The sequence below is a fragment of the Pristis pectinata genome, chromosome 11, assembly GCF_009764475.1.
Source record: "Pristis pectinata isolate sPriPec2 chromosome 11, sPriPec2.1.pri, whole genome shotgun sequence".
Taxonomy (NCBI): Eukaryota; Metazoa; Chordata; class Chondrichthyes; order Rhinopristiformes; family Pristidae; genus Pristis; species Pristis pectinata.
In genome coordinates, this window is record NC_067415.1 from 77,436,424 (window position 1) to 77,461,815 (window position 25,392).

At 40.2% G+C, this 25,392-nt stretch overlaps 1 protein-coding gene across 3 annotated transcripts in view; it reads right to left on the bottom strand.

The window, feature by feature from the left end:
- Positions 1-25,392, bottom strand: part of LOC127575787 (LIM domain only protein 7-like) — a 203,628-nt gene that overhangs the window by 49,796 nt on the left and 128,440 nt on the right. For all 3 annotated transcript variants that reach the window (XM_052025884.1, XM_052025883.1, XM_052025885.1), the window contains 5 exons: positions 24,731-24,844; positions 21,836-22,034; positions 20,497-20,752; positions 5,353-5,473; positions 1,922-2,064 (listed from right to left, as the gene is read on the bottom strand). In XM_052025884.1, the coding sequence (XP_051881844.1) occupies positions 1,922-2,064; positions 5,353-5,473; positions 20,497-20,752; positions 21,836-22,034; positions 24,731-24,844 (833 nt within the window). The remainder of the gene's footprint in view (positions 1-1,921; positions 2,065-5,352; positions 5,474-20,496; positions 20,753-21,835; positions 22,035-24,730; positions 24,845-25,392) is intronic.

A 25,392-nucleotide genomic window follows, 5' to 3' on the forward strand; every position in this document is an offset into this window, starting at 1 on the left:
AGATAATTAGTGTCATATTTCAATCCTCAGTCCCATGAGAGGAACTAGAATACAAAATGAACTGCATTTGCTGTTGGTCTTAATTATTCCACATCATTTGAACGATTCCCCCAACTTTCTACACATTTTGAATTCAAAGCATAACATGATGTTTTAACAAGAAATAAAGCCCAATTCTAGAGGGAAAAAATGTGACCGCACATTTCCCTTGCATCTGTTAAGCTTTATGCTTTAATAAATGATGGCGAGAAAATATTTTTAGTACTGATGAAACAGTCCAGATTTCACTTGACTGTCTTCTATCACTTCAATGACATTTTACTGAGGTCACAATTTGCCTGTTAATTGATAAATTTCAGCTGCTCAATGTCACGTTATTAATTCCAGGCACAGAGGCATCATTTTCTTTTCAAAACCTGTCTTTACAATGAGCTGAATCAAACGTTTCTCAAGCATTTTTCTGAACTAAAACTGTCCTAACTGACTCTTGAAAGGAAAAGATGTGCAAGGACTAACCTTACTCCTGTAACTACAGTGGACTGTAGATCCTGATTAGAATTGCTAGCGATATAAATACTTATTTCCCCATTCATCTTCCTCCAAGTTACCATATTTCAAATTCTTCAGGTTTGTGCACCACTAAGAAATCTGCAATGTATGTTATTTACACTTGGGCTCCATTTTTGCTGCAGGTAATTGGAACTAAAGCACCAATCTTCTGAATGTATTGCAAAAGGTTCACAGCAATTATCATAATGTTACATAAGATGCAGCACACCCAATAAACTCCCAAAGCAAATTCTGGATCTCAACCTCAATTTAAAATCTAAATGAGGATTTCTCTTTGCTGGAAAGATTAAAGACAGCTTGAATATTTCTTGTATATATATATATATATACACACTGTGCATTCCTTTTACATCCCAGAGCTACTAATCCATCCAAACTACTTGACTGTTGCCTCTAAATACTACATGGTCAATGCAGTTAGTACGGACGAAAACTGAATCCAACTGTTCAATGGGTAGCTGTCATTCAAGGACAAACAAAAAGAAATGTTAAATAAATTTCCTTTTATTTTATTGCACACAAAAACATGGAGACTTCAAACGAGGACCTTTTTACCAGAGTTGCATTTTTGCTAAACACACACAGAATCAAGACCAGTTCAAAAATTTAAAACATGCCTTAGATCTGAAGTGGCTTTCCAAGTAGGTTACAGACTCTTCCAACTATAGCCCTACCACCAAACATCTTCAATGCATTTGGTTCACAAATAAAAGTATAAATCAAGTCCAGCTACAAAGCCTGTCGCCTATGAGACTTAAACGGAAAGGACCATGCTCCTCATTAAATGGATTCATCAGTAGCATTGGATAAACCATGGAAAATGACTCAACCAAGGAGTTTTGAACAACTTCAAAACAGATCACATCACTGTCCGACTGTTGGCTGAGCACAACTGCTATCAACTTTGACTGTGCTTCTACAAGTTGGACCGTGTGCAACATCCTAATAAATTGACTGTAAACTAATACTCGACAAAACACATGCCAACCCAAATGCATGACAGAAATACTGAGAATGTATTAACCACTTTTTTTTAAATGATTGCCCTATTCTCTGTTTCTAATAGATCTTATTGCAAATACCATTTACTATGTTACCCAACTATCAATCCTTGTGGGTCTTATTGTTGGGATGGCTGTATCAGCAGCCAGATGTAGAAAAACATCCTTGGCTGCTACTCTTCCCCCTTCCTCGCTGAAGCAACTAATGAAGTCTGCCAACAACAACTGCAAGTGAGAAACAAGCACTTCCCAGAAAACAAAGTGGCAGTGAGACAATTGCAGAACCTGAACACAATTTCCCATCGCCATGGAGGTTGATAGGAGTAACCATATGAGAATTCCGGGATTACCTTTCTTCCCTCATTTTCCTGAACGTCTTTGTTGGTCTGACACTCTCCCCTGATGTCATTTTCTCAATCTCTTCTCTCTCTTCCTTCTTCTTTTGTAGGTCGGAGGTAAAACTTTTACGACGATTCTTCCACTTAGCCAGGTCCTGGGCAGAGATTTAAAGAATGAATGTTGCCATCCTTCCATAATAATGAAATAGGAGGAGTCCATTTCAGTTTATACTGACAGGGCAATTCTGCTTCCCCACACGGCAAAGCCATTTTCCCCGTGTCCTTCCCTTCCTTCTTTCCCATCAACTTCTCCCAGACTCTACCACTCACCTACACACCAGGGGCAATTTACAGTGGCCAATTAACCTACCAACCCACATGTATTTGGGATGTGGGTGGAAACCAGAGCAACCCAGAGAGAACCCATACAGTCAACGGGAGAACACGCAAACTCCACACAGATAGCATCAGAGGTCAGGATTGAACCCGGCTCACTGGAGCCGTGTGGCCACGATGCATCCCAACCTTAATTAGTCGCTGAAATTCAGAAATACAAGTAATTTAGATGCTAACACACAAACTGATATTCCATGTCAGGAGATGTGAAATAGATCATCCACATTCTGATGTGCATCTGGTCTAAAGCACTCACTAAATACAACTGAAAGACAGGCATCTGGCATGAGATTCTCCGACTTGTACAAGTAGACTTGCGACCCCTTTGTGTTAAGTCTGTCTATAAAACTATTGCCAACCAATTGTCACAGCAACAGTTTAAGCATACAGCCAACATGATATCAAAGTAGTAATACAAATAATGACTGGGATTGACAGGTGTTAAGCAATAACTGCCAAAATTGAAATAGAAAATGATGCTTTCATGAAAGTGCCAAGTCCTGATGGCTACAGTGAATGGTTCTGGATGGAACTGTCAGTGTTCAGCCATTCTAACTGAAGTCACACACACGCTGTGATTCCAGCATTTATCGTTAAACTCCAGAGGATTGGGGGGGTGGAATGTGGAGGAGGAGAGAGTGAGTAGAAACATGATATTACAGTCTGCTCAACTCTCAACTCCACACCTTCATCCCATTCTCGCTGGGATTCCCAGCATTATTCTGGGTCCCAGGCACTCAGATCCCGAACCTGTCAATCCTGGTGCAGGCACCAAAAGCCCATGGATTTCAAAAGAAAATCTAAACTCACAGATCATGAGGCAAAGGGGAAGGGTAATTTTGTTTTAAATATTTTCATTTTATGCTTTTTGTTTTAAAAAAGGTGTTTTTGTATGTTTTTACTTGATTTTTATTCTTCACTATCCTCAATAATCTTATTTTTAGCCTTTTGCTTTAATTTTAGCATTTGTTCCAAAACAGCTAAATATCAGGGACAGTAAATTCTCCAGTTTTCACACAAGGCCAAATGTGTGCATTATCTACGACGGTTTGGGAACGAGGCCTCTACAATTGCTACCAGTGGCCCAATCACCATTCAGACTTCACTGCTGGACTCGAGGTTACAGAGAGCCAGTGATATTGACCCTCCGAGTCTAACCCAGGAATGCATGGGCACACAGGGACCTCAAAAGGGGATTCTGGTTGCTGAGCTAGCTCTACCACAACCCAGCCCAAACTACTCGAGCCTTTGAGGATGACGTTCAAATCTCAGAATGTGTACACAGCCAGAGTTCCAAGAGTCCACAGGAATGCACACACAACCATCTAAAATGCAAGCTGCCCAATTCCTCCTATTATTCTTCTCATTGTCTTCATTGACCAACGCCACCAGGGTTTGGAGGAGAAGCAACCATACTCCAACCTTTATATATGCTACATGAGTTAGAAGTTTAGTCCATAACTGTGACTCTGGATGTTTTCTCTCTTTCAATCTCTCTCATTCTCTCTCGACCAGATGACTTAGCCATTTCAACCCCACCTTCTTTGTAACCCCAAACCAACTTTTTTTCTCTTTCCCAGGTCCCACAAAGCGTCTTGGATTTGGAAATTAACCCTTTCAATCAAAGACCCCATCCACCCAGGTCATTCTCTCTTCTCTCCTCTCCCATCAGGCAGAAGATACAGGAGCCTGAGGGCACATACCACCAGGCTCAAGGACAGCTTCTATCCCACGGTGATAAGACTATTGAACGGTTCCATTATACAATGAGATGGACTCTTGACCTCACAATCTACCTTGTTTGACCTTGCACCTTACTGCCTACCTGCAATGGACTTCCCTGTAGCTGTGACACCTTACTCTGTATTCTGTTATTACTACCTCAATGCACTGTGTAATGAATTGATCTGTATGAAAAGGTATGCAAGACAAGTTTTCCACTGCATCTTAGAACAAGGGATAATAATAAACCAGTAGCAGTAATCTCTCCTGCATTTTCACCATTTTCTGGCTTTATTTCTGAGTTTAAACATCTGCAGCTTTCTAAATTTTATTTACCCATATCCTTCAAAGCTGCTTTCCTTCCCTGGCACTTTTACTTCACATAAATCCTCACAAATCTCTTCAAATATGCATTTTTTTAAAAATTAAAATGACTTGCTGTAAATCCTTACAATACAAAAATATGCTGCCTTTAATCACCTTTCCCCCCCGCACATCCTTCATTACTTGATAACTCCTCATGTAATTCTACACCCGTCGGAATGAAAGATTGATTCCATGTTTCAGAATTATTTTAAAGCCAGGCTTTCAGCCATCTGGCTACTGCACTCCGGAATCCCCAAGTTTAAACACCTTTTGGTCCTTCAGGACAAGATGTAAAACCACCTCTAATGTTCACCCTTCTTTATCTCCCCACTTAGTCACAGTGTTCACTTTATTCAAACACTACGTGGGCATACAAAGAAGCCAAACTAAAAATAAGGCAGCCATTGATAACAGAATAGTGATAAAGGAATGAAGTGTTTACTTCTGTCACCTTCCTGCGCTGTGAGTTGCTGTTTATAAGAAAGTGAAAGAGTAGAAGAACATTCATCAGTATGAGTTTCAGTGTGTTCCAGCCATATTACAGTGTCTAATAAAAAGCTGGACCCGGAGGGTAGCTTACGGATTCAATTACTGGAGCTATCAATTACTGGATGAACTGAGTTTAGATAGAAAGGTATTTGAACAGGTACATGGATAGGAAAGGTTTAGAGGGATATCGACCAAACATGGGCATCTTGGTTGGCATGAACGAGTTGGATCAAAGGGTCCATTTCTGTGCTGTATTACTCCATGTTCCTACTATGTAAAGGCCTATTGTTTAAACACTTAAAATTGTTGCTATTATTTAGAAAATTACAAGTTGAAAAATTATAACAAAGGAATAACTCTTCAAAAGCTGGTGCTTAAAAAGGTACGTAATTTGCCGATGTTAGTTTAGCTGTGTGCTGACACCAGACTGTGGCAGACAGAGAGGCGAGGAGAGGCTGCTTTCAACTCACGTTTTGCCATTGCTGGTCCTGTTCATGCAAAGCTTTCTTTATTCTCTGCAGTTCTTCATATCGTAGAGATTTTGCAATTTTACCACCTTCTTCAGCAGACACATCATTGAGCGATTTACTCCTAAAACAAAATAAGAGACTCAATAGTCAATGCACATTCATTGGTAACCTGGTGCTCCGATTACCAAGTTGAACAGAAGTAGTTCCTTCAGCTGCAACCAGACATTTTCACTCAAGCACCAAACTTATGATGCACGTCTTCAAAATATAGTTATGTTAATAAAATGCCACAAATCAAGTAAACAGCACGTTTCTCTGGAAAAGGCAAAACTGCACACAATTAGTCAACCTATCCACTTTGCATCTCATTCAGGAGATCCCCAATGTGATAATTACATTTAATATTCAGCGCCAACTTCATGGCATTTACTTTGAGTGTTAATGCAAAGGAACACAAATTATAGCAGTCTGTCAATTTCATTCAAACGCTTTGACGAGCAATGTCTTTGTGTGTTGAAATTCGTCAGTTATATCAAATTCAAAAGCCAGCAGATTCATAATACTTCCAATGAATATTCTGATTAAGCCCAACTGCAGGATTTGGCTTGGTAAATTTACAGATTTTGAACTATTTAAAGATCCAAAGCAATCCTGTATTCAAGTTTAATATATTGTGAATTCACTCAAGAGGAATCTGGCACAGTATTGTACACATATGGTTTAGTCATTTAAATCTAGTCTGAAAACAACTGCATACCAAGTCAGTAGGGGCTTGGAGATGCAACTTGAGATAATCACCAAATGACATTTAACTCTTTCATCTGAAAATCCTCCTCTCCCACGTTATAATAAATGGTTTAGTGCTTTGACTAAAAACATGCTATTTCTTTACAAAGTACTACAGTTTGGGGTAATTTTAAAAGAGTAATCAAATACTGAAAAATGTCTGGACAAGAATAAAACTACTTAAGGAAAACACAGTGGTTTGTAACTTTTAATTAAAAGTGGAATTTATTTGGTATGTAGCACAAGTTGGAATATTTCCATATGCCTTGGAAGATGTGGCTGGTTAAAATGTCAGGAGAGAACTGGAGGGGAAGGAACACAAGATGGATGATCATGCAACATCAGATGACCAGTTGATGAATTTATGAAGGACCCAAGTATAATCCAACTGCTGACACTCTTTAATTAGAATTGATACAAGTGAAGTGTTCTCGCACTTTCCCAGTTCTCATGAAGGGTGTTCGATTTGAAACATTATCTCTGCTTATCTTTCCATGGAGCTGCCTGACCTACTGAGTGTTTCCAGATTTTTCTTTTTTAGTTCAGATTTCCAGCATCTGCAGTATTTGTTTTTCAATGACAATGTGAGACGTTAAAGGCACACATTTGGAATTTGTCCTCCGTTGTATGCTTTAAGTGTGCAATGGAATACTGTAAGCATTTAAATTCTGCTTTCATTGAATACCATGGGAGCAACTTCAGAAGCAGATTTCAACCTAACTTAGGTTACCGTATCACACATATAACGTATACAACACAGGATGAATTTTGATCTCATTGTTTCACAAAGAACTGGATAATGGGAGCCAGGCACAAAGGTGTCACCCCATAGGAAAACAATCCAATTTCCCCTACTAAAAATCCAATCAAAATAATTGATAACAGCTGTAGGTCAAAATATTGTGATCGATTATTCACTTTTTTTGCTTATAGGAGGGTTCACAACGCATGTACAATTAAATGACTGTAAATGAATATAGGGCTTTATTTGTTAGCAGCACAAACATGCTATCAGCCAAAGTCAATGAAGCTGCAAATAAGCCAAACATTGCTTTGCACCTGTTCTGTTAACCAACTGTAATAGGCAACTATTTTTGACCATCACCGCTTAGCATGCCAGCTGGGTTATCATATTCCAACAGCTGCAACACTGATCTGGGGAGTTCTTCACTTTTGAACTGGTTTTATAGAACCTATCAAATTTTTTAAACAATGAAGTGTACAGACTGCTTTATTATTAAACTACATGACATAATCTTTAGCTCTTCTTCTATGTTTTAGGAGAAGCCTAAGCTTAAATGCAATTAGTTAAACATCACAGAAATGTACCTTAGCTTAAAAGGAAGAAATTAAAAAGAAATCTGCCCATTCTACAATTAAACATGCATATTCTTATGTTTGCTGTACACTTTATACAATAACTAAATGTTAAGGGTCTGAGATAGTGCATGTGCTACAGAGGTAGCTCTCTATCCAACGGGCAATTTTGTGCCACAACTTCTTAAAGATATACATATATGTGGCAAAAGAGGAAGTGACGTAAATTAAGCATGTTAAATTTAGGCCACAAAGCTTTTAAAAAATGTATTCGATTTAAAGGTTGTTTTAAGTATCCTTATTTTGAAGCTCTATTGCTCCTATGGTTACTTAGACTGGAACTAATCATCCTTCTGCAAGAGCCAACTGAAATTAGATGCCTTTACTACGTGGGTCACCAAGGACATCAGGATGTTTTCAAATTGTTTTATGATCAAAGGCAAAGCTTTAAACACACGCTGGATGTATTGAAGACTCTTCAATATCTCTTTCCTTTCTCTGATAAGATTTTTATTTTCAGTTTTGAAGTCAGCATCAAAACTATTGCGAAAGCAGCTATAATTTTAATCCAATCTTCCACAACCTGCACTGTCTTGTTTTTGAATTTAAAGTACAGTGTGACATTGACCTTGATTGCAAATCAAAGATGAGAATGCATTTGAGCCTTTAACAAAGTTATTGCCATTACCTGTTAAGTATTGACAACTGAAACTACTCTGGTTTTAGGGGATCGTTCTGTGCCATTGTGCATCATACAGACAAAAGCAGACTGAACCACTTTCAGTGGCTGCATGCACTGCGATATTAAATACACAGAAGAATTAAAATAAAATCCCCAGATCAGAGATACTTACATTTATGACTATTGGTACAAGTTCTCATTGGCCTTATTTCACAAGCAAGCTATGTTTGTCTTTGGCACACAGGCAGAGCAACACAAAACGTAAATTGCACACATAAAGCTAAGCGCTTTAAGAGACGATTAAACTTACCCTGAATCATTATCGGCTGACTTTTGAAGAAGTCTAAAGAATTGAAGAAAATCAATAAAAGAAACCATATAACCAGCGTTAACTTTGCAAATTCATGATATAAGTAATTCCATCTGCAAACCAGGGTGTGCATTATTTTTGAATGATAAGTTCATTAAGTTTCACAGAAGTAATCCAGCTCTACTCAACACGCATAAGATGCTGGAGGAAACTCAGGGTCACGTCAACATTTTGGGTCGAGACCCTTCATCACTGAGTCCTGATGAAAGGTTTCGACCTGAAACGTCAACAGTTTATTTCCCTCCATAGATGCTGCCTGACCTGCTGAGTACCTCCAGCACTGTGTGTGTGTGTGTGTGTGTGTGTGTGTGTGTGTGTGTGTGTTGCTCCAGATTCCAGCATCTGTAGAATCCCGTGTCCCAGCTCTACTTGTCTGCTAATTGGTTAAATTGATTATCAATAACAAATGGAATAATTACTACTTGAAAGAATGAATGTTCAAATCCACAAAACTTCAAACATGGAAAAGGTTTTCCCCCAAATATAAAGTGCCAAAAAATTGATTTGAAAGAATACTACTCAGAAAAATATAACTGCTCTTAAAACTTGGAAATATTGCTAATAATTCAAAAATGTTTGAAGTGGACATATTTAAAATGCTAGTTTGATAGTTATTTAATCAAAAGATCAAGAGAACCTAGTCACATCAGGATAATCCTTCTCCCCTGCCCTCCCTCCCACACAGGGTACATGAAACCTGCACTTCAAAGCCACAAAATGGTTGCAAATCAAACATCATTACAGACAAGGTTAACAAATAATGGGACAAATTAAATCAGAGGTGATAAATGTCATGGTCTCCAACGAACAGGACTCCTTCAAACAAACATTAATAAACATATATTATTTATAGTCTCATTTATTAAGTTCCAAATACAATTTCTGTGGTAAACAAACTTAGTGCCTTATATAATGAACTAAGCATTCAAACATTCATGAATTCATTAGATGCTCAAAATGCATGCAGCCCTTTTGCCAAAATAAATTATAAAAAGAATACATTTTAATAAGTAGCCAATGTCATGATACAACTTAGCATTGAACTTGACTGAAAATCAACAATAGTGAATTTCAGAGGTAAGGTACATAGCTGCTGAAATATTATGCATTAAGCACGGGTGATCAAGGAGAAGTTCTGTCCTCAACTGGTACTAATTTAAACACTCTTCATTTTCTTGGCTATTATGACGTCCTTCATAAATTTATTTTTTTGTTTGTTTAACAGAGCTCGATATTTGCTTCCATTTATTAAGCTCTTTTGATCAGATGGATAGACAAATAGATTAAATTAGGTCTCTCTTCTCCAACCCTATCATTAGACCCATGTGGATAATTCCAGGATCCAGCCATCTAACCCATCAATGGATCATCAATCAAGTATTCAAAGCGAGCGCTTCGGGGGTGCAGACACAATGAGTAAGGTCAGCAAATAAATCACAAGTCAAATCAATCGAAACAGATTAAGATCGGTTTCACAATGAAACACCAGTTGATAATTTTACTAAGTATTGATGCAGGGAAGGGGATTGGAAGTAAGAGAGGCAGGATGAATACAAGCCCTTTTCCAAGGATTATTAAAGTGGACAGGCCATTTGCAGCTGAACATTCAGCCACTAATAAATCCTGACCAACACTCAAACCTGCCCAGACTATGAAAGTAGCTGTGAAAATATAAACAAAAGAACCATTTCCAAATGGAAATGTTGGCCTTTGCAACAGCAATAAAGTGCTGAAATGGATTTGGATCATGTGTGGTCAGATTTCAACTTAAACCAGATGTCATTATTTTGCATTCATTCATAGGACGTGAACATCACTGGCATTAACATAGAACATGGAACAGAACAGCACAGGAACAGGCCCTTCAACCCATAATGTCTGTGCCAACCATGATTCCAATTTACACTGCAAATCTGCAAGTCGTCTAAATCCCCCCATTCCCTGCCTGTTCACAGGCCTGTCTACATGCCTCTTAAACTTTCCTATCATATCTGCTTCCACCACTTCCGCTGGCAGCATGTTCCGGGCACCTACCACTCTCTCCGTGTAAAAAGAACTTGCCTCATAAATCTCCTTTAAATTTTCCCCCTTTCACCTTAAAGCTACGTCCTCTAGTATTTGACATTTCCACCCAAGAGAAAAAAAAATCTACCCTATCTGTGCCTCTCATAATGTTATAGCACTTATTGTCCATCTCCAACTGCACCCAAACCAAGGTGATTGTTAAGTATCAACTACATTGGTGGGCCTGGAATCAAAGGTAGGCCAGATCAGGTAAGGATTGTTTCATTTCCTGAAGGACATTAATGAATCAAATTGATCCTTATGACAAACTTACTGAGATGAATCTTTAGGGGGGAAAAAAAAATCCAGATTTACGAAATGACTTGAATTTTAATTCCCCACCAATCGTGGTGGGATTTGAACTCGTTTCTCAGGATCAATAATCCAGAAGTAGAATTGCTATTTCAGTAACTTAGCCATGATGCTACCATATTCCTAACCTCCTATCTTCTCCCTGCCTCAGTACATCATATTTGTGGTCTGTATGAGGGAGGATAGTACTCAAGTTTACAGCTAACTCAAAAACTCAAGAGCTGAATGTATTGCTCCTCAGCAAAGTACTGGAAACTCTGGAAATACAACCAACCCTTTACTACACAGCTCCAAACAAAATGTGAATCAACACTAAAACAGCCAACATCGCATTTGAAGACATGTTGCAATGCAAAAACTAGTCTGGTCAACCCCACAAACACTTGCAACCTTTTTAAGGCATTGGTGACATATCAGGAGTTCTATCACCTTGTAATGTCAAGCAAAAGTAATAAAATTGGGTTCACAAGATACAAGAACTGGCAAGGGATTCAGGGATACTGTTAGGTGGGTTGTGTACCCATTTAAATTTGACCCAATTATCCTAACATCCAGTGAAGAGATTCAGAATTTGACAGGGGGATATATTAACTGATATTATTCCTAAAATGTAACTGGTGTGCTTTGAGAGTAACCAAAAGACATTCCCTCAACTGCTAACCAACAAGTTTTTGAGTTAGCTGTAAAGTTGAGTTTTATCCTCCCTCATACAGACCACAAATACGATGTACTGAGGCAGAGAGAAGATAGGAGGTTAGGAATATGGTAGCATAATGGCTAAGTTACTGAAATAGCTATTCTACTTCTGGATTACTGATCCTGAGATACGAGTTCAAATCCCACCATGATTGGTGGGGAATTAAAATTCAAGTCATTTCGTAAATCTGGATTTTTTCCCCCCCAAAAGGTTCATCTACTTTACATGATGGTTAAAATAATTCCTACTTTTTCCCCAATTATTCATCTAATAAAATGTACATTTATGAGCAACTATTTCCCTTCAGAGTTGATAATACAACAACATTCACTAAAACAGGTTCTTCCTGACCTACAATCAAGATAAATATCACCCAACAGACTTACCAATGTACTTTGCTGTCTTGCTATACTTTTAGTGAGGCAGAGACAGTGAACATAACAGAATCTGTGTGAATTTGGTTATTATGACTCCGATGTGACAGAATGAAAAGGATTATTATCGTTAAACTATGTTCTCCTCAACACAATGGAAAATGGTTACTCTGTCACTGTTGTAAGGGAGTGATTTACATTTATTACTTATTACAAATGTAGCAGTTGCCAATCATGACAGTGACCAGGCATCAACGATTTTGCTGCCTATTCTTTTAAATGTTGAGACATTAATTCTGCAACAACCAATGGAAGTTAGGTGTTTGTTAAGGTGACTTGTCATGCTTGTCCATGACAAAGTCAGCCAAATCGGCCAATACATAATACTATACACTAGAACAAATCAACAATACAGAAACTCCAAATGTTCACACTTCATGCATGACTTAATCATTATTGCAGGGACTTGCCCCATTTCGCTTAGAGACAGGGATGACACACACGCTTGTAACACACCCTAACCTCTCAACCAGCTGATGTTTCTTGTATCTTAATCTGCTGGCCTCCCTTATTGTTTCCCACTTCTTTGCATCCTCCTCACTACACGAGGCAGGAGCAAAGTTGCAAGATTGCACTGTTTTATTAGCTTGGGATAGAGCCATTCTCCGAGAGAGCATGTCATCTTTTTTTGGGCACGGCAATGCACCTCTGTCATTTCCCGATTCTTCCGAGTCTCGGTCCGGCGGACAAAGGAACTTTGAACGGAGTGACTCCGGCAAAGTTGACGGATCTGGGAAAGGAATCGGATTGTATATATCTGGTGCACCTGAAGGCAACAATGGCTTGGTTTGAGAATCGCGTTCTTTCCTGACAATCAAGTCATCCTTTTCCGGATCAGGGATCACACTTTTGTCTCTTCTTTCTTGAGCAACAAGTCTTTCAACCGAGTCGCTGGAGCCAAAGCTGCTTCGCTCCTGACTGTGGAAAGGTTTCAGGTCAGGAGTGGCGCAGAAGGCACCCGTTTTACGACTGAACATGTCATCATTTTCCAAATCTGGTTGCCGGTCCTTATCCACCTCCCCTTCCCTTTCAGTAGAATGGGAATGCTCAGCGAGGGGACTCCGATTCTGCATTAGAATTCTCGGGCCTGCAGCTGGATCGAGCTTTGGTTTGGAAACAGAGAAGTCTACCAGTTCGGAATAAGTAGGACTTGCATGTAAAACTTGAAGAAGCGGAAACAGGCTAGAGATTTATTTTATGAAGGAAAGTGAGAGAGAAAGGAAATATTTATTGGAAAATGATCAAGAAGAGAAAAATCCAAACTTAACCACATCAAACAAGACCAGACGAGAAAAAGTATGAAGTAAAAAGCATTGTAGCACATGTTTGCCAATTACTTGAGCAAGAGATGCGAGTGACCAGTGTTAACAATGCCTTCAGGACTACTTGGTCTACAGGTTACCATCACAGAGTGGTGGATCAAGTGTATAAGAATGATATCTGCTACTGCGTTACCTGACCTTACAAGATTTACAGTTTGCTAAAAGCAGCAGCCACTTCAATTTTCAACCACAAAAGGTATCCTCCCTTAAAGGAACCACAATCTCTTATTAAATGTGGACACAATAACTTATCATGCAAACTGAAATGTAACATATTGCAATGCACAATAATGGCTGAAGACAAATCCTTTTATAAATAAATCAAGTTAGCTGGCAATGAATTATTTTGCATGCTCCTCTATTAAACTTCAGCCTTGTTAAATGCACCTTGCTTTAATAATATCTCTTCACGTGCATTGAATTTTACACAGGGCACAATATGGCACAGTGCATTGTGCTACTTTGTTAACGAATTTAGTTAAAGACATCAACCTTGGTTCAACTAAGGTGTGAGCGGCACCTTCTGCCCGTTCTTTGGATGCCGATGGCAGGGATTGTACAGTTTGTACATTGAGCTGTCCTTCACTTTTACAGTAATTTCCAAAGCTGGTCACTTGACTCTGCTCAGGGCTGCCTTTGATGAGAGAGAAGTGATTGGTATCGAATTTTAACTCCTCTGGAAACTCAGATGGCTTCCTTCTGCATTTGGGAGATAGATCAGGAAAACAGAAGCAATCAGAGGAAAATTAAATGTTAAGAAAGAAGCCAGGTTATCAGGAAGGAAAGACACTTAAAAACAACAAACAGAAATTAAGCTCGATTCTACATTTAAGCAAACAGGACAGAAATTTGACCTTTGTTGTATGTGCCAAGCAAGAATGCAATAATGTACTCATGTTAAATTCCACTCCTTTTGAGTTCAATTGAACCAACATACCAAAGCAAGTGTTCAATGGCTGTACACTACCACCTTACGCACTTAGCACATTCAGCAAAGGAGGAATCGCTTCCCAGTTTTACAAATTCTCATCTGTACATTTTATTTCACCTTATTCCTAAAAAAGTCATGATTGATGAGGATCAGTCTAGTTCTTTAAAGTCTACAACCTGTGAAAGAAATACTGAAGCACCCAGAATTAGGTTGTAACCAGGAGCATCACTCAACACCCAAAGCCAGGAGGTTAAATACCTTGTGCTTCCTTTTCTCTCTCAGTTAAAAATCCTTCGTTTACAGAACGATTAAGTTCCAGCTGCCTCAGGTTTTCCAGAAGAAAAATGGTATTTTAAAAAAAATGCACATTATTTCAACCATATGTTGGATGTGACTGCTAAGTTTAATGGATTAAGACAATCCAAATTTGTCAAAGGAATGCCATTATATTTTCCTTCCAGTCAAAATTAAATGCCATTTAAGTTTGCCCTTTTAGTGGAACGTCATGTATCCTTGTAAACTGTGACCACCTCTTGTCCTGCACCTTATATTTTCTACTAAATATCTTTTCTAAAGAAAAAGATAAAAATTGGCAAAGGAAAAAAAACAGAAAATTTAAGAAAAACAGTCAGAAAAAGTGATGCAAGAAACAGAGCCCAATTCTAAGAATTTGACAAGAAGGCTATTTTAAAAAAACTGTCACAGAAGGAAGGAAAGTAAAAGCTTTGCATTTATATATTGCCTATCAGGATGACGAAATATTGCAAGGTACCTACAACTAAGGAAGCATATTTGAGTTTTGTCACCATTGCAAAACAGCAACTGATTTGCTCATTCCTGGGCCTCACAAATAGCAATGAGATCTATCTCCAGACCTGCTTTAGTTGAGGGATAGACATAACCCAGGGCACTTGGAAAGACTCAGCTTCCCTTCGTGAAACAATGCTGTGGAATCCTTTACTCTGCATCCAACCCACAACCTTCCGATTCTGAGTCAACAGATCTCCACTATGTGTGTAACGTTGGTCAGATAAGGACAAACCTGATGTACTGAAGCTGTTTATACCATGGTCTTCTCTGAGACCCCAACTGTATTTGTTTCCACTGTTCTGCTCCCTCAGGAGTCCAATGCTTTGGTAGAAATCTATCATGTGTTACACCTGTCCCTGCTCCTACTGGGTTCAGTTTGCGAGCATACAGGTCATCCTTTTCAATGTCTGGAGAGGCAGCCGTTTCTTCTTCTGAAGAAGACTCATCTTCAAGTGACTGGCAAGTTGCAGCAGACCTTCCAATCTGTAGCCTCTGGTTGCTGTCAGAAACATCCACTGTAGTAAGGTTTATCTGCCAGTATATACACACAGCAGACACACAGTAACGCTTTGTTCTAAAACCTCAAGCCCTTAACATAAACATGTGCGTTAGTTAAAAGCCATCACTTCAACGCCACTTGACTAGTTGCAAAGGCACATGCTGATCCAGCTGAAGGTAAAGGCTTATATTGTGCAACACACAAGCAAATATAAATATTACAGGAACTACAAAATGCTTTGCCAATGAAATGCAAAGGTTCATAGTTTTTTTAAAATACAAGTTAAACAGCACTCATTTAAGCTTGAAAAGCAGCACCTCATCACCAAACTACAACCACTTCTGACCTGCTGGGTTTGTCATTGCCTTCTATTAAGTGTGTGACATGATCAGACAAGGAAGCAGCTTGCTGGGTCTGTGTGGGTAGGTTTTTATCCAGTCCACGATGGTGATGCCTTGTAAAACTGATAGGATTACCAAACCTCCGAAGCGCCAGGTCATCCACCACAGGATCAGGCTCCCTTTTCTCGCTATCTGATCCAGAATCAGTCCCAAGGCAAACAAGTCCCAAATCCCAAGGAGTTCCACTCTCAGCTCCAGTGGAAGTGCCTTCTGAAGCAATGCTACCAGCAACATTTCCTTCTTTGGTGATTGGTTCTTTTCTACTGAAGCCAATTAAGATAATTTGGAATGAAGCATAATGCACAAACTAAATGTGATTCAAGAAATGCACAACAGATAAATAAAAGTTCAGTAAAGTGCATCAGTTCAACACTTTCTCTGTCCATCAATCACAGTTTACCCTGTCTTGCAAAATATTTGAAGGCAGATAAATTCACCATGATATTAACTTACAATGTCAGTGCAAAGTGCAAGGTTGTAGATGGCCCCTTTACCAAATGCAGGGTTTAAGTCCCAGGAGCACAGTCTCAGGATAAAGAGTCATCTGTTTAGGGTTGAGAGAAGCAGACACTCCTTGATCCAAAAGGGCTGTAAATCTTTGGCATCCTCTGCCTCCAAGGGTTAATAGCTTGCTCAGTCATTGAGTAAATACTTCAGGCAGAGTTTGATGCATTTTCCAACACTAAGAGGATATGTGGATCAGACAGGAATGTACTCATGGAGCATATGATCAGTAATGACCTCACTGAACACAAAGCTGGCTTGGGGGTGGGGGGGGGGTGGTGTGGTGGGTTGTACGACCTCCTCCCCCTTATTTTCTAATCCCTGCACTTTCAAGACAGATATATTAGGATCCACAAAGGTAAATGATATGGAAGGGACTGTACCATCAAAGATGAAGCAGGAAGAGTGGGGTATTGTGTAAAACATACAAGGAACAGTTGATGATGCAGTTCCAAAGTTGTGGAGAACTTCATGCACTTTTAAACTGGAAATAAGTTTGTAAGATCTCAAATAAGCAGACTGGAAGTCTGGCTTTCTTAAAACACATGCTGAATTATAGTAAATAGCAAATATCAGGGTGAGCCTGATTGATCCCAAGGACTTTATTCAGTCCTGACTATTCCGAAATAAATGTGTCATCAAGGCCATTGATAGAGATTATTGATGATAGAGTCAGAGTCAAACACCACAGCAACATGCCCTTTGGCCCATCATGCCCATGCTAACCATTGAGTGCTTATCTATGTGAATCCTATTGACATGTAGCCTCCGCTGTCTTGGTGATTCAAGTGCTCACCTCAATACTTGTTATATGTTGTGAGAATCGCAGTCTCCACCATCACCTCAGGGAATGCATTTCAGGTCCCAACCAACCTCTGGATAAAAAAAAGTTCTCCTTCAGATGCCCTCTGAACATTCCACTCCTTATCTTAACCCTATGTCCTTTAGTTATGTACATCTCTGCTGTGTGGAAATAGTTTCTAACCATCTGCCTTCTCTATAGCCCTCATAATTTTGTATACTGTGATCAGGTTCCTCCTAAGCCTTCTCCACTCCACAGAAAACAAACCCAGCCAGTCCAGTATCCATTCGTAACTGAAATGTTCCAACCCAGGTAGCTTCCTGGTGAATCTCCACTGCACCCTTACCAGTGTAATCACATCCCCTCGAGGGTGTGGCAACCAGAACTGCACAATGTACTCCTGCTGTGGTGCCACTTGCGTTGCCATCTTCAAGGATCGTTGGACGTGTACACCAACATCCCTCTGATCCTCACTACTCCTTACAGCCCTTTCTTTCAGTGTATATATGGTAGCCTGATTAGTCCCCCCAAAATGCATCAGGAACTAAATTCCTTAAATCAGGAACTAAATTCCATCTCCCATTCCCCTCCCTTTCTTACCAACTAATCAACTTCGTCCAATAGCCAACTTTTGTGTTATCTGTGAACTTATTAATCATACCTGCTACATTCACATCCAAATCATTATAAAACAAACAGTAAGATGCCCAGTACTATCCTTGTGGTACACCCCTGATCCCAGGGATCAGTGTTGGGATCTTTACTGTATCTTCACATTCATTCAGTAACCATGTTGGCCAGTTTTTCTACAATTAGCAAGATGAAAATGCAGTATGAATAATTACCCAACAATGTATTACGGTTAGATGTCAATCCTGAGATGGTTTTCTTCTTAAGTAACAAAAGAATGAACACAATTAGTTAATAATCATCAATGTGACTGGTGCCACAATAAGGAAAACAACCAACTTCTTTGGTTAAGACTGATGCACGCAAATTATTAAAGTGCAGAAAGGAATCTAAAAGAACTAATGCAACATTGGCTTTTTTTTATATAGTTTATAATATAATGGCACAAATGCTGGAAATACTTAGCAGGTCAGTCAGCATCTGTGAAAAGAAACAGTAGTTAATGTTTCAGGTCAATCAGGCAGTTAACCTGAAACTATTTCTTTCTCAAGATTGTCTGCCTGACGAATTGAGCATTCTTTTGCTTCCTGTGTTTGCTTCAGATTTCCAGCATCTGTAATATTTTGCTTTATACAAGAAAGATACCAAGGATTAAAAAGAATTAAATTTGAAGATCAGTTAGCATAACTTGGATTTTATTCCCAGGAATGTGAAAAGGTTCAAGAGCGACCTAATCGAAGTATTTAAAATTATTAGGCAATTTGATATAACACACTTATCTCCTTTGAGGACCCAAGGGCAAGGAGGACAAATCTTCAAATAAAAGTCTGGTATGAGCGAGATCAGGAAACAATTCCAACTCACCAAAACCTTCAACTCACTCTTTCGAATAAATCTAGAGATGCCAGGTGAATTGTTATTTTCAAGAGCAGTGTCGATAGATTTTTGTCAGGGAAGTTTGAGGAACAACAGGGATGAATGAAGCAAAGATGATAAACAGCCGCAATTCATCTAACTAGCCGAACAAGCAGGGGGCCATAAACGATCCACCCCTGTTCCTGCACCCCTCATCTGAAGCAGAGTGGTCATCAAGCTTAGTTGTAAATATTTCTCATCCTTCCCTCATACAAACCCCTCAGATCACACCTTGTGGATCAGTATTAAGGCCTTGTTAATAGTTACCATCACTAGTGCTCCTTGATTCACTGGTGGAGTGTGGTGGTATAGAATTCTTCTCTCCAACAAAGTTCCACACTCAACAGAACCAGAATTTGTCATTTGCACACGGAAAGCTCACTCAGAACTTAAACTTAGAGCAGAGTCATGCTAATTCTCATACACAGAGGAAAGTGAAGCACATACTTAACACCTTTTTCAGTCACGTTAAGTCGGATTTTGTGGTGCTGTAATTTAACACTGGGGCAGAAATTCACTCCCTGCTACAGACAGCATTGGAGCCCTGAACTGCACCTCAAGTGAACTTAATAAGTCAGATTTGTGGGAGCTCAATGCAAGTACAGAAGACGAGTCTCTCTCCAGCGATGAAACAAACTCTGGTTTCATTGATAAGCAACATGTGAATACCGTTTAATCTTGCATACTTTGTATCTGTCATACTTTTGATCTGTAGCAACTAAAACTTTGGGCGAGTTACCCTGTGTGGCTTGGGGACAGAGACCCTGTGGGGCTTAGGTGGTCGTGTGCACTGAGTGAATGATGGCAGCTGGGTGAAAGGCTCCCAAAGGTGGCCACCGTTCGAGGAGCCACCGTAAAGAGGGAAAGCAGACTCCCTCAATCTGGGAGACGGCAAGTGGCAGTGAAGGGGAAGAGGAAAGAGAGGAGGGGGTGGGAAAGACAGCTGGAAAATCAAGAGGGAAAGGGGGCACATGAACAGAGAGGAAGGTGAGAGGGTTGGAAAGGTAGTTAGGGGAGGGGACAGAGCAGGTAAGGAATTATGGTGCAGGTGAGGATGAAGGAGACTATGTATGTATGTATTGGGGAGGCTGATCTCCCCAAACATTGGAGACCACATTACATGTGGACTAAGACCTTGAGCTGTACAGATCCTGTAGTATCTGCTGTTCAATAACCACTCCATGTTAAAAGAATCTGTGCAACTGCCAATCCTCAGATCTGGAGTGAGGGCAAGGCACCTCCAACCCTTACGGGACTCCCCGAAGTGATGATTACACAGGGATCGCTAACTGACCAGTACCTCATCCAAGCAACTGTACTTCACGAGCATCTCGCAACTTACCGTCACCAGGTAATCTAATAGAGGAAATGTAGCAGAACTAGTGGAATCCAGAACAAGGGCCAAAATCTTAAAATTAAAACCTCCTTAGCGGGACAAAATCCGGAAATACCTTTTGCACAAAGTAGGCAATGAAATCTTGAACTCAAAATCCTCCATAAAGCTGGATTTTCAACACCGTGATGCATAGGGGAGAAAAGCCAAGGTAATCAGTTCATTAAGAATAAAACTCATTAAACTGTGAAGTTCTCCAGTGTTAGGCAGGGTGTTCACCTATACACATAGAAATGCTATTCACTGTAGAAATACAGGGTTTTAAAGTCAAGTACCTTGATAATGATCCATCAGCCTCTGTAAACATCGGACTTGCCCAACTTCTTCTATTATCCTCATTTCGTTCCGCACGCTTTTTCCTCAGTGGAGCGGGCACATAGGTTGCAGGCTTGCTTTTAGTCGGCAGGAACTGGTTGTAGGGAATAACGGGCTTGTACTCAGAGGTGGAGGTCCTACGAAGTGACATGTCATCCCTTAGACCTTCCATCACCTTGCTGCTCAGATCCTCTGACTCAGTATCACTCTCACCACCTGAACGAGAAAAGGAGGACTCGTTTCCTTGATGCACAGGATTCCAGTGTCACTGGCCAAGCCACCATTCCCATCCAATCCCTGGTTGCCTTCAAGATGAATGGTGGATCAAGCCAACTAACAGCCAACCACATTGCTGGTGTCACATATAGGCAAGACTAAAGTAAAGGCTTCCTGAAGAACCATCAGCGGAAGAAATGAGATTTTACAAAAACTAAGTAGTTTTATGGTCACTGTTACTATATTTTAATCCAATTAAATTAATTAACCAAAATTAAACTCTGCAGTTGCTATAATGGGGTTTGAACTCATTTCTGCATAACATTAACCTTAATCTTTGGATTATTACTGCACCACACTAATGTATCTCCAGTTTAAGAAAAAATATTGTACAATGTTGATTCTTTACAAATATTTCACATGGGTATTCAAATTTCACCAGCTCTGCGCTTTCAGATGTGTGTTGGTACCACCTGATACTTGCAGCCTCTATTAAATTTTCTACGGAGCGCTCCTTCCAGAAATTCACACACCAATGTCAGCAATCAAGGCATTTTTTGGAAATCTGTTAACACACTGTGAAAGTCTCCATAGGGCATAAATTATTTTCACCCAAGTGATGAATGCTTTCTGCTCTTCTAATGAGGCAGAGCATTCCATAAAAGGACAAGTGAAACATAACGTTATTCCAATCTCACTGAGCAAGCTCCCTGGAATTTCAGTACATACTGTGCTTAAAGTGCAACTATGGACAACAAATTGATTATCGTCTAGATAGAGCTATAGAGACTGGGCATCCATAGTGAAGATGAGGCAGTGAGGGTGAGGGAATCGGAAACGACAAAATGGTGAAAGGTATGCAAGGTGTCCTGGATGTAGTTGGGAAGGGACTGTACAAGAAAAGATAGGAAAGAGTCAAGGAATGAAGAGCCAAGTTCAATAGGGCAGTGATTACAGTCTATACATTGAAAATTAATAGTAAAATACAAAATCTGTGTCAATCAGGAGAGAGTATAATGGGTGATCAATCCTTCCTACATACATCTCTCACTTAAAGTTGATGGCAAAGCCTCATTGTCTTACCTTCACTACTCCCCTTTAGAGTTACGTCTGATGAAAGGCTTACGAGTGACTTTGACCCGAAAGAGTCCAAGCTATCAAGTGAGTCGTCTCTTCTGTGCGTGAACTGTGGTGACGTTGGCTCAGTGCGCTCTGCACACCAGATATCACAGTACCCGCTGTCCCTTCCGCTTCGATTCAGACTGCCCGAGTCTGCAAGTGCCTGGAGGGGAAAATAAAAATCAGCTGTTGCTGTCAGCAAATGCAAGTTATTATTCACAGTGACTCTGTCCTCTACATCCAAGGAGCAAGACCAATTTGAATCAGAAATCACTGAAATTTTATTACAAGGAGGCCATTCTGCCCATTGAGCCTATTCCCATTTCCGGTAGCTATCCCATCAGTCCCATTCCCTGCTCTTCCCCCACTAATTCCCTTTCAAGTGTCTATCCACTTCCCTCTTGAATGCAATGATCGATTCTGTTTCCACCACAAGAAGTGAATTCTGATGCTAATTATCCTCTGCATAAACACGTCTTTCCTCAAATCCCCCTGGGAGCTTTCACCCAAAATGTTAATTCTTCACCCCCTGATCCTTGAACCAGCTACTAATGGGAACAGGTTCCCTCCATCTACCCCACCTAAACCAATCATCGTCCTGTACCCCTCTACCAAATTTCCTCTCAACCTTTGCTCCAAGGAGAATCACCTCAGCTTCTCCCATTGACCTGGCAAATGAAACCCCTCATCCTGGAACCATTCTGGTAAATCCCGCAACCATCCATAAGAACATAAGAAATAGGAGCAGGAGTAGGCCATCTGGCCCATCGAGCCTGCTCCGCCATTCAATAAGATCATGACTGATCTGGCCGTGGACTCAGATCCACCTACCTGCCTTTTCCCCGTAACCCCTAATTCCCCTACTACGCAAAAACCTGTCAAACTGTGTTTTAAATACATTTAATGAGGTAGCCTCCACTGCTTCCCTGGGCAGAGAATTCCACAGATTCACTACTCTCTGGGACAAGCAGTTTCTCCTCATCTCCATCCTAAATCTACTCCCCCGAATCTTGAGGCTATGTCCCCAGGACTTCCACCTCCTATCACATCATATTGGTTAGGTGACCATTATCTAAATCGAAATGTAGCACAAGCCCTTTTATTCATTTTCTTCTCTTCTTGGGTTGGTTTCCCATCCTAGTCAGCTGGCCAATACCATTTCCTATTGGAGAATGGGTAGTTACATAGTTCCAGAGGTTCTTAAATTGGCCACAGGGTGGCACATAAGAGCAGTTTTGATAGTTCAATGTACTGTTGAACTAACTAAATATGCTGCTGTCAACAATGCACTCATAGGACACAAAAAAAAACAGGTTTCCATCTAAACCAGACTAAAAGGTGAGGAAAAAATGGTCACTATTTAATTGAACACAATTCATTCTTCTACGCTTTGATCTTTCCTGAATTAATGTCGCTACAATGGCAAAATAAGCTCTATCTAGATCAACCAAAAAGCATACAAAACATTGCTTCTAACGACGGCAGAAAACATTCCATGTAGCAAAAAAAAGTCGTTAAGATGCAACAATGGGTGACTGAAAGAGCTACCTGAGGAGAATATCCTACTTCTCGTCATTGGTCTTCATAGCCCTGGTACCTGGATGTTGGTTTTAACAATTTTAGGGAGCAAAGTCATAACAACATTGGCAGGAGAGAGGCTTCAAAATATTCCTCGAAGTGGAAGAATGGCTCAGCAGGATTGGCAGAGGGGCAAGGGTTACTTTCCATTTGATTCTTCTTAAAGGTATGGTCTCCCTTCAAGATTCTCTCCCTCTCTCAGCATGCTTGTACATATCGCCACATGTAGTTTGAGTTATTGCAAATCTTAAATCATAATATTACCAAAATGTTTGTCACTTCAGCCATTCTCAGAAAATAAGCTGAACACACACTTTGAATGAAAATAATCTTTATAGCATTTGTTAATTAGAAACTATACACTATATGGTGTATACATAGAGTAGATCGAAGGATACGTTTCCCCCATAACAGAGGTGCCTAAAACTAGAGAGCTTTGATCTAGATTAAGAGGCAAGAGATATAGCGGAAGAAAAATTTTCACCCAAAGGGGGTTGGAATATGGAACGCACTGCCTGAGGGGGTGGTGGAGACAGGTACTCTCAATATTTAAGAATTACCTAGAAAAGCATTGAATTGCCAAGGTAAAATAAGATACTTATTTATTAGTCACATGTACATCGAAATGCACAGTGAAATGTGTCTTTTTGCGTTACTGAGAGTGTGCCGGGGGCAGCCCGCAAGTGTCGCCACTCTTCCGGCGCCAGCATAGCATGCCCACAGCTCCTAACCTGTACATCTCTGGAACGTGGGAGGAAATCGGAACATCCGGAGGAAACCCACGCAGACACGGGGAGAACATACAGACTCCTTACAGACAGCGGCAGGAATTGAACCCAGGTCGCTGGGGCTGTCGTAGCGTTACCTGTGTAGCGCTACACTACCCGTGCACCCATGCTGGTAAATGGGATTAGTAGAGGAGTACTTGATGGTTGGCATGGACACGGGTGTGTGAAGGGCCCACTTCTGTGCAGTATGACTCAATGATTCTATGACTCACAACCTAAAGATTCAGTCCTCATGATACTGCATTACAGACATGTGAATTCATACACTGTGCTAACAGGTGGATGCATTATTCTTGCCATCTCTAGTTCCTTCCAATAAAATCTGCAAACTGAATCTGGTTGATACAGATGGTTTCTAAGGACCTCGTGAACCTGTGAAAATGGACTCTGTTTACTGCTCTTCATTTTCCCATATAACAAACAAGTTCACAAGGTTTAACTGTTCCTGGTAATTCAAAGTCTTCTTCAATGCTTACAAACATTTGTAGCTCACCTTGGTTAGCGTCTGTCCCAACAGTCCCTCAAATGCATTCAGGTCAAGGTGTGGTCCATTATAGTGAGGCTCAGACTGTGCTCTTCTCCCAAGCCAATATATTGTGATCAAAACCTATAAGGGTGCCATAATCCATAAACAAGTGTTTGACATAGAAAATAAGAATGCATAAATAAGAAACATAGTTCAAGTAAACGTATGGAACATGATCTTTTTTTCACAAGTCCACATTTATATCCACGTAATGCACTGAATTGATTCTATTGCTATGAAATGTCTTTTAATATTCTGCAGCTTGTATGCCTGGAGACAAACTATTCCCAAGGTCACGGCTCTGAGCTTCGCAGAAGGTTGGAGCGTTCACCCAGTCTCATCCATTTCTGTGTGCTCCACTCCATCATCTCCATTCAAGTCATCTCCTGTCAGGTCTCTCCCACTCCTCATTCCAACCACATAGCTCTCCCATTGCAAGTACTTACCTCACAAGCAACTTCTGCTGCTCCAGAATCCCAAAAACCACTGAGGTAGGCGTGGGAACAAGGAGTGGGGAAGGAAGGAGAAATAAAACGTGCTCCAACTGCTGCACCAAATCATGCCACTCCCCTCCACCCACACTCTCCCCCATCCTGATAAACTATGCTCTTGCATCTACCTTCTGTTAC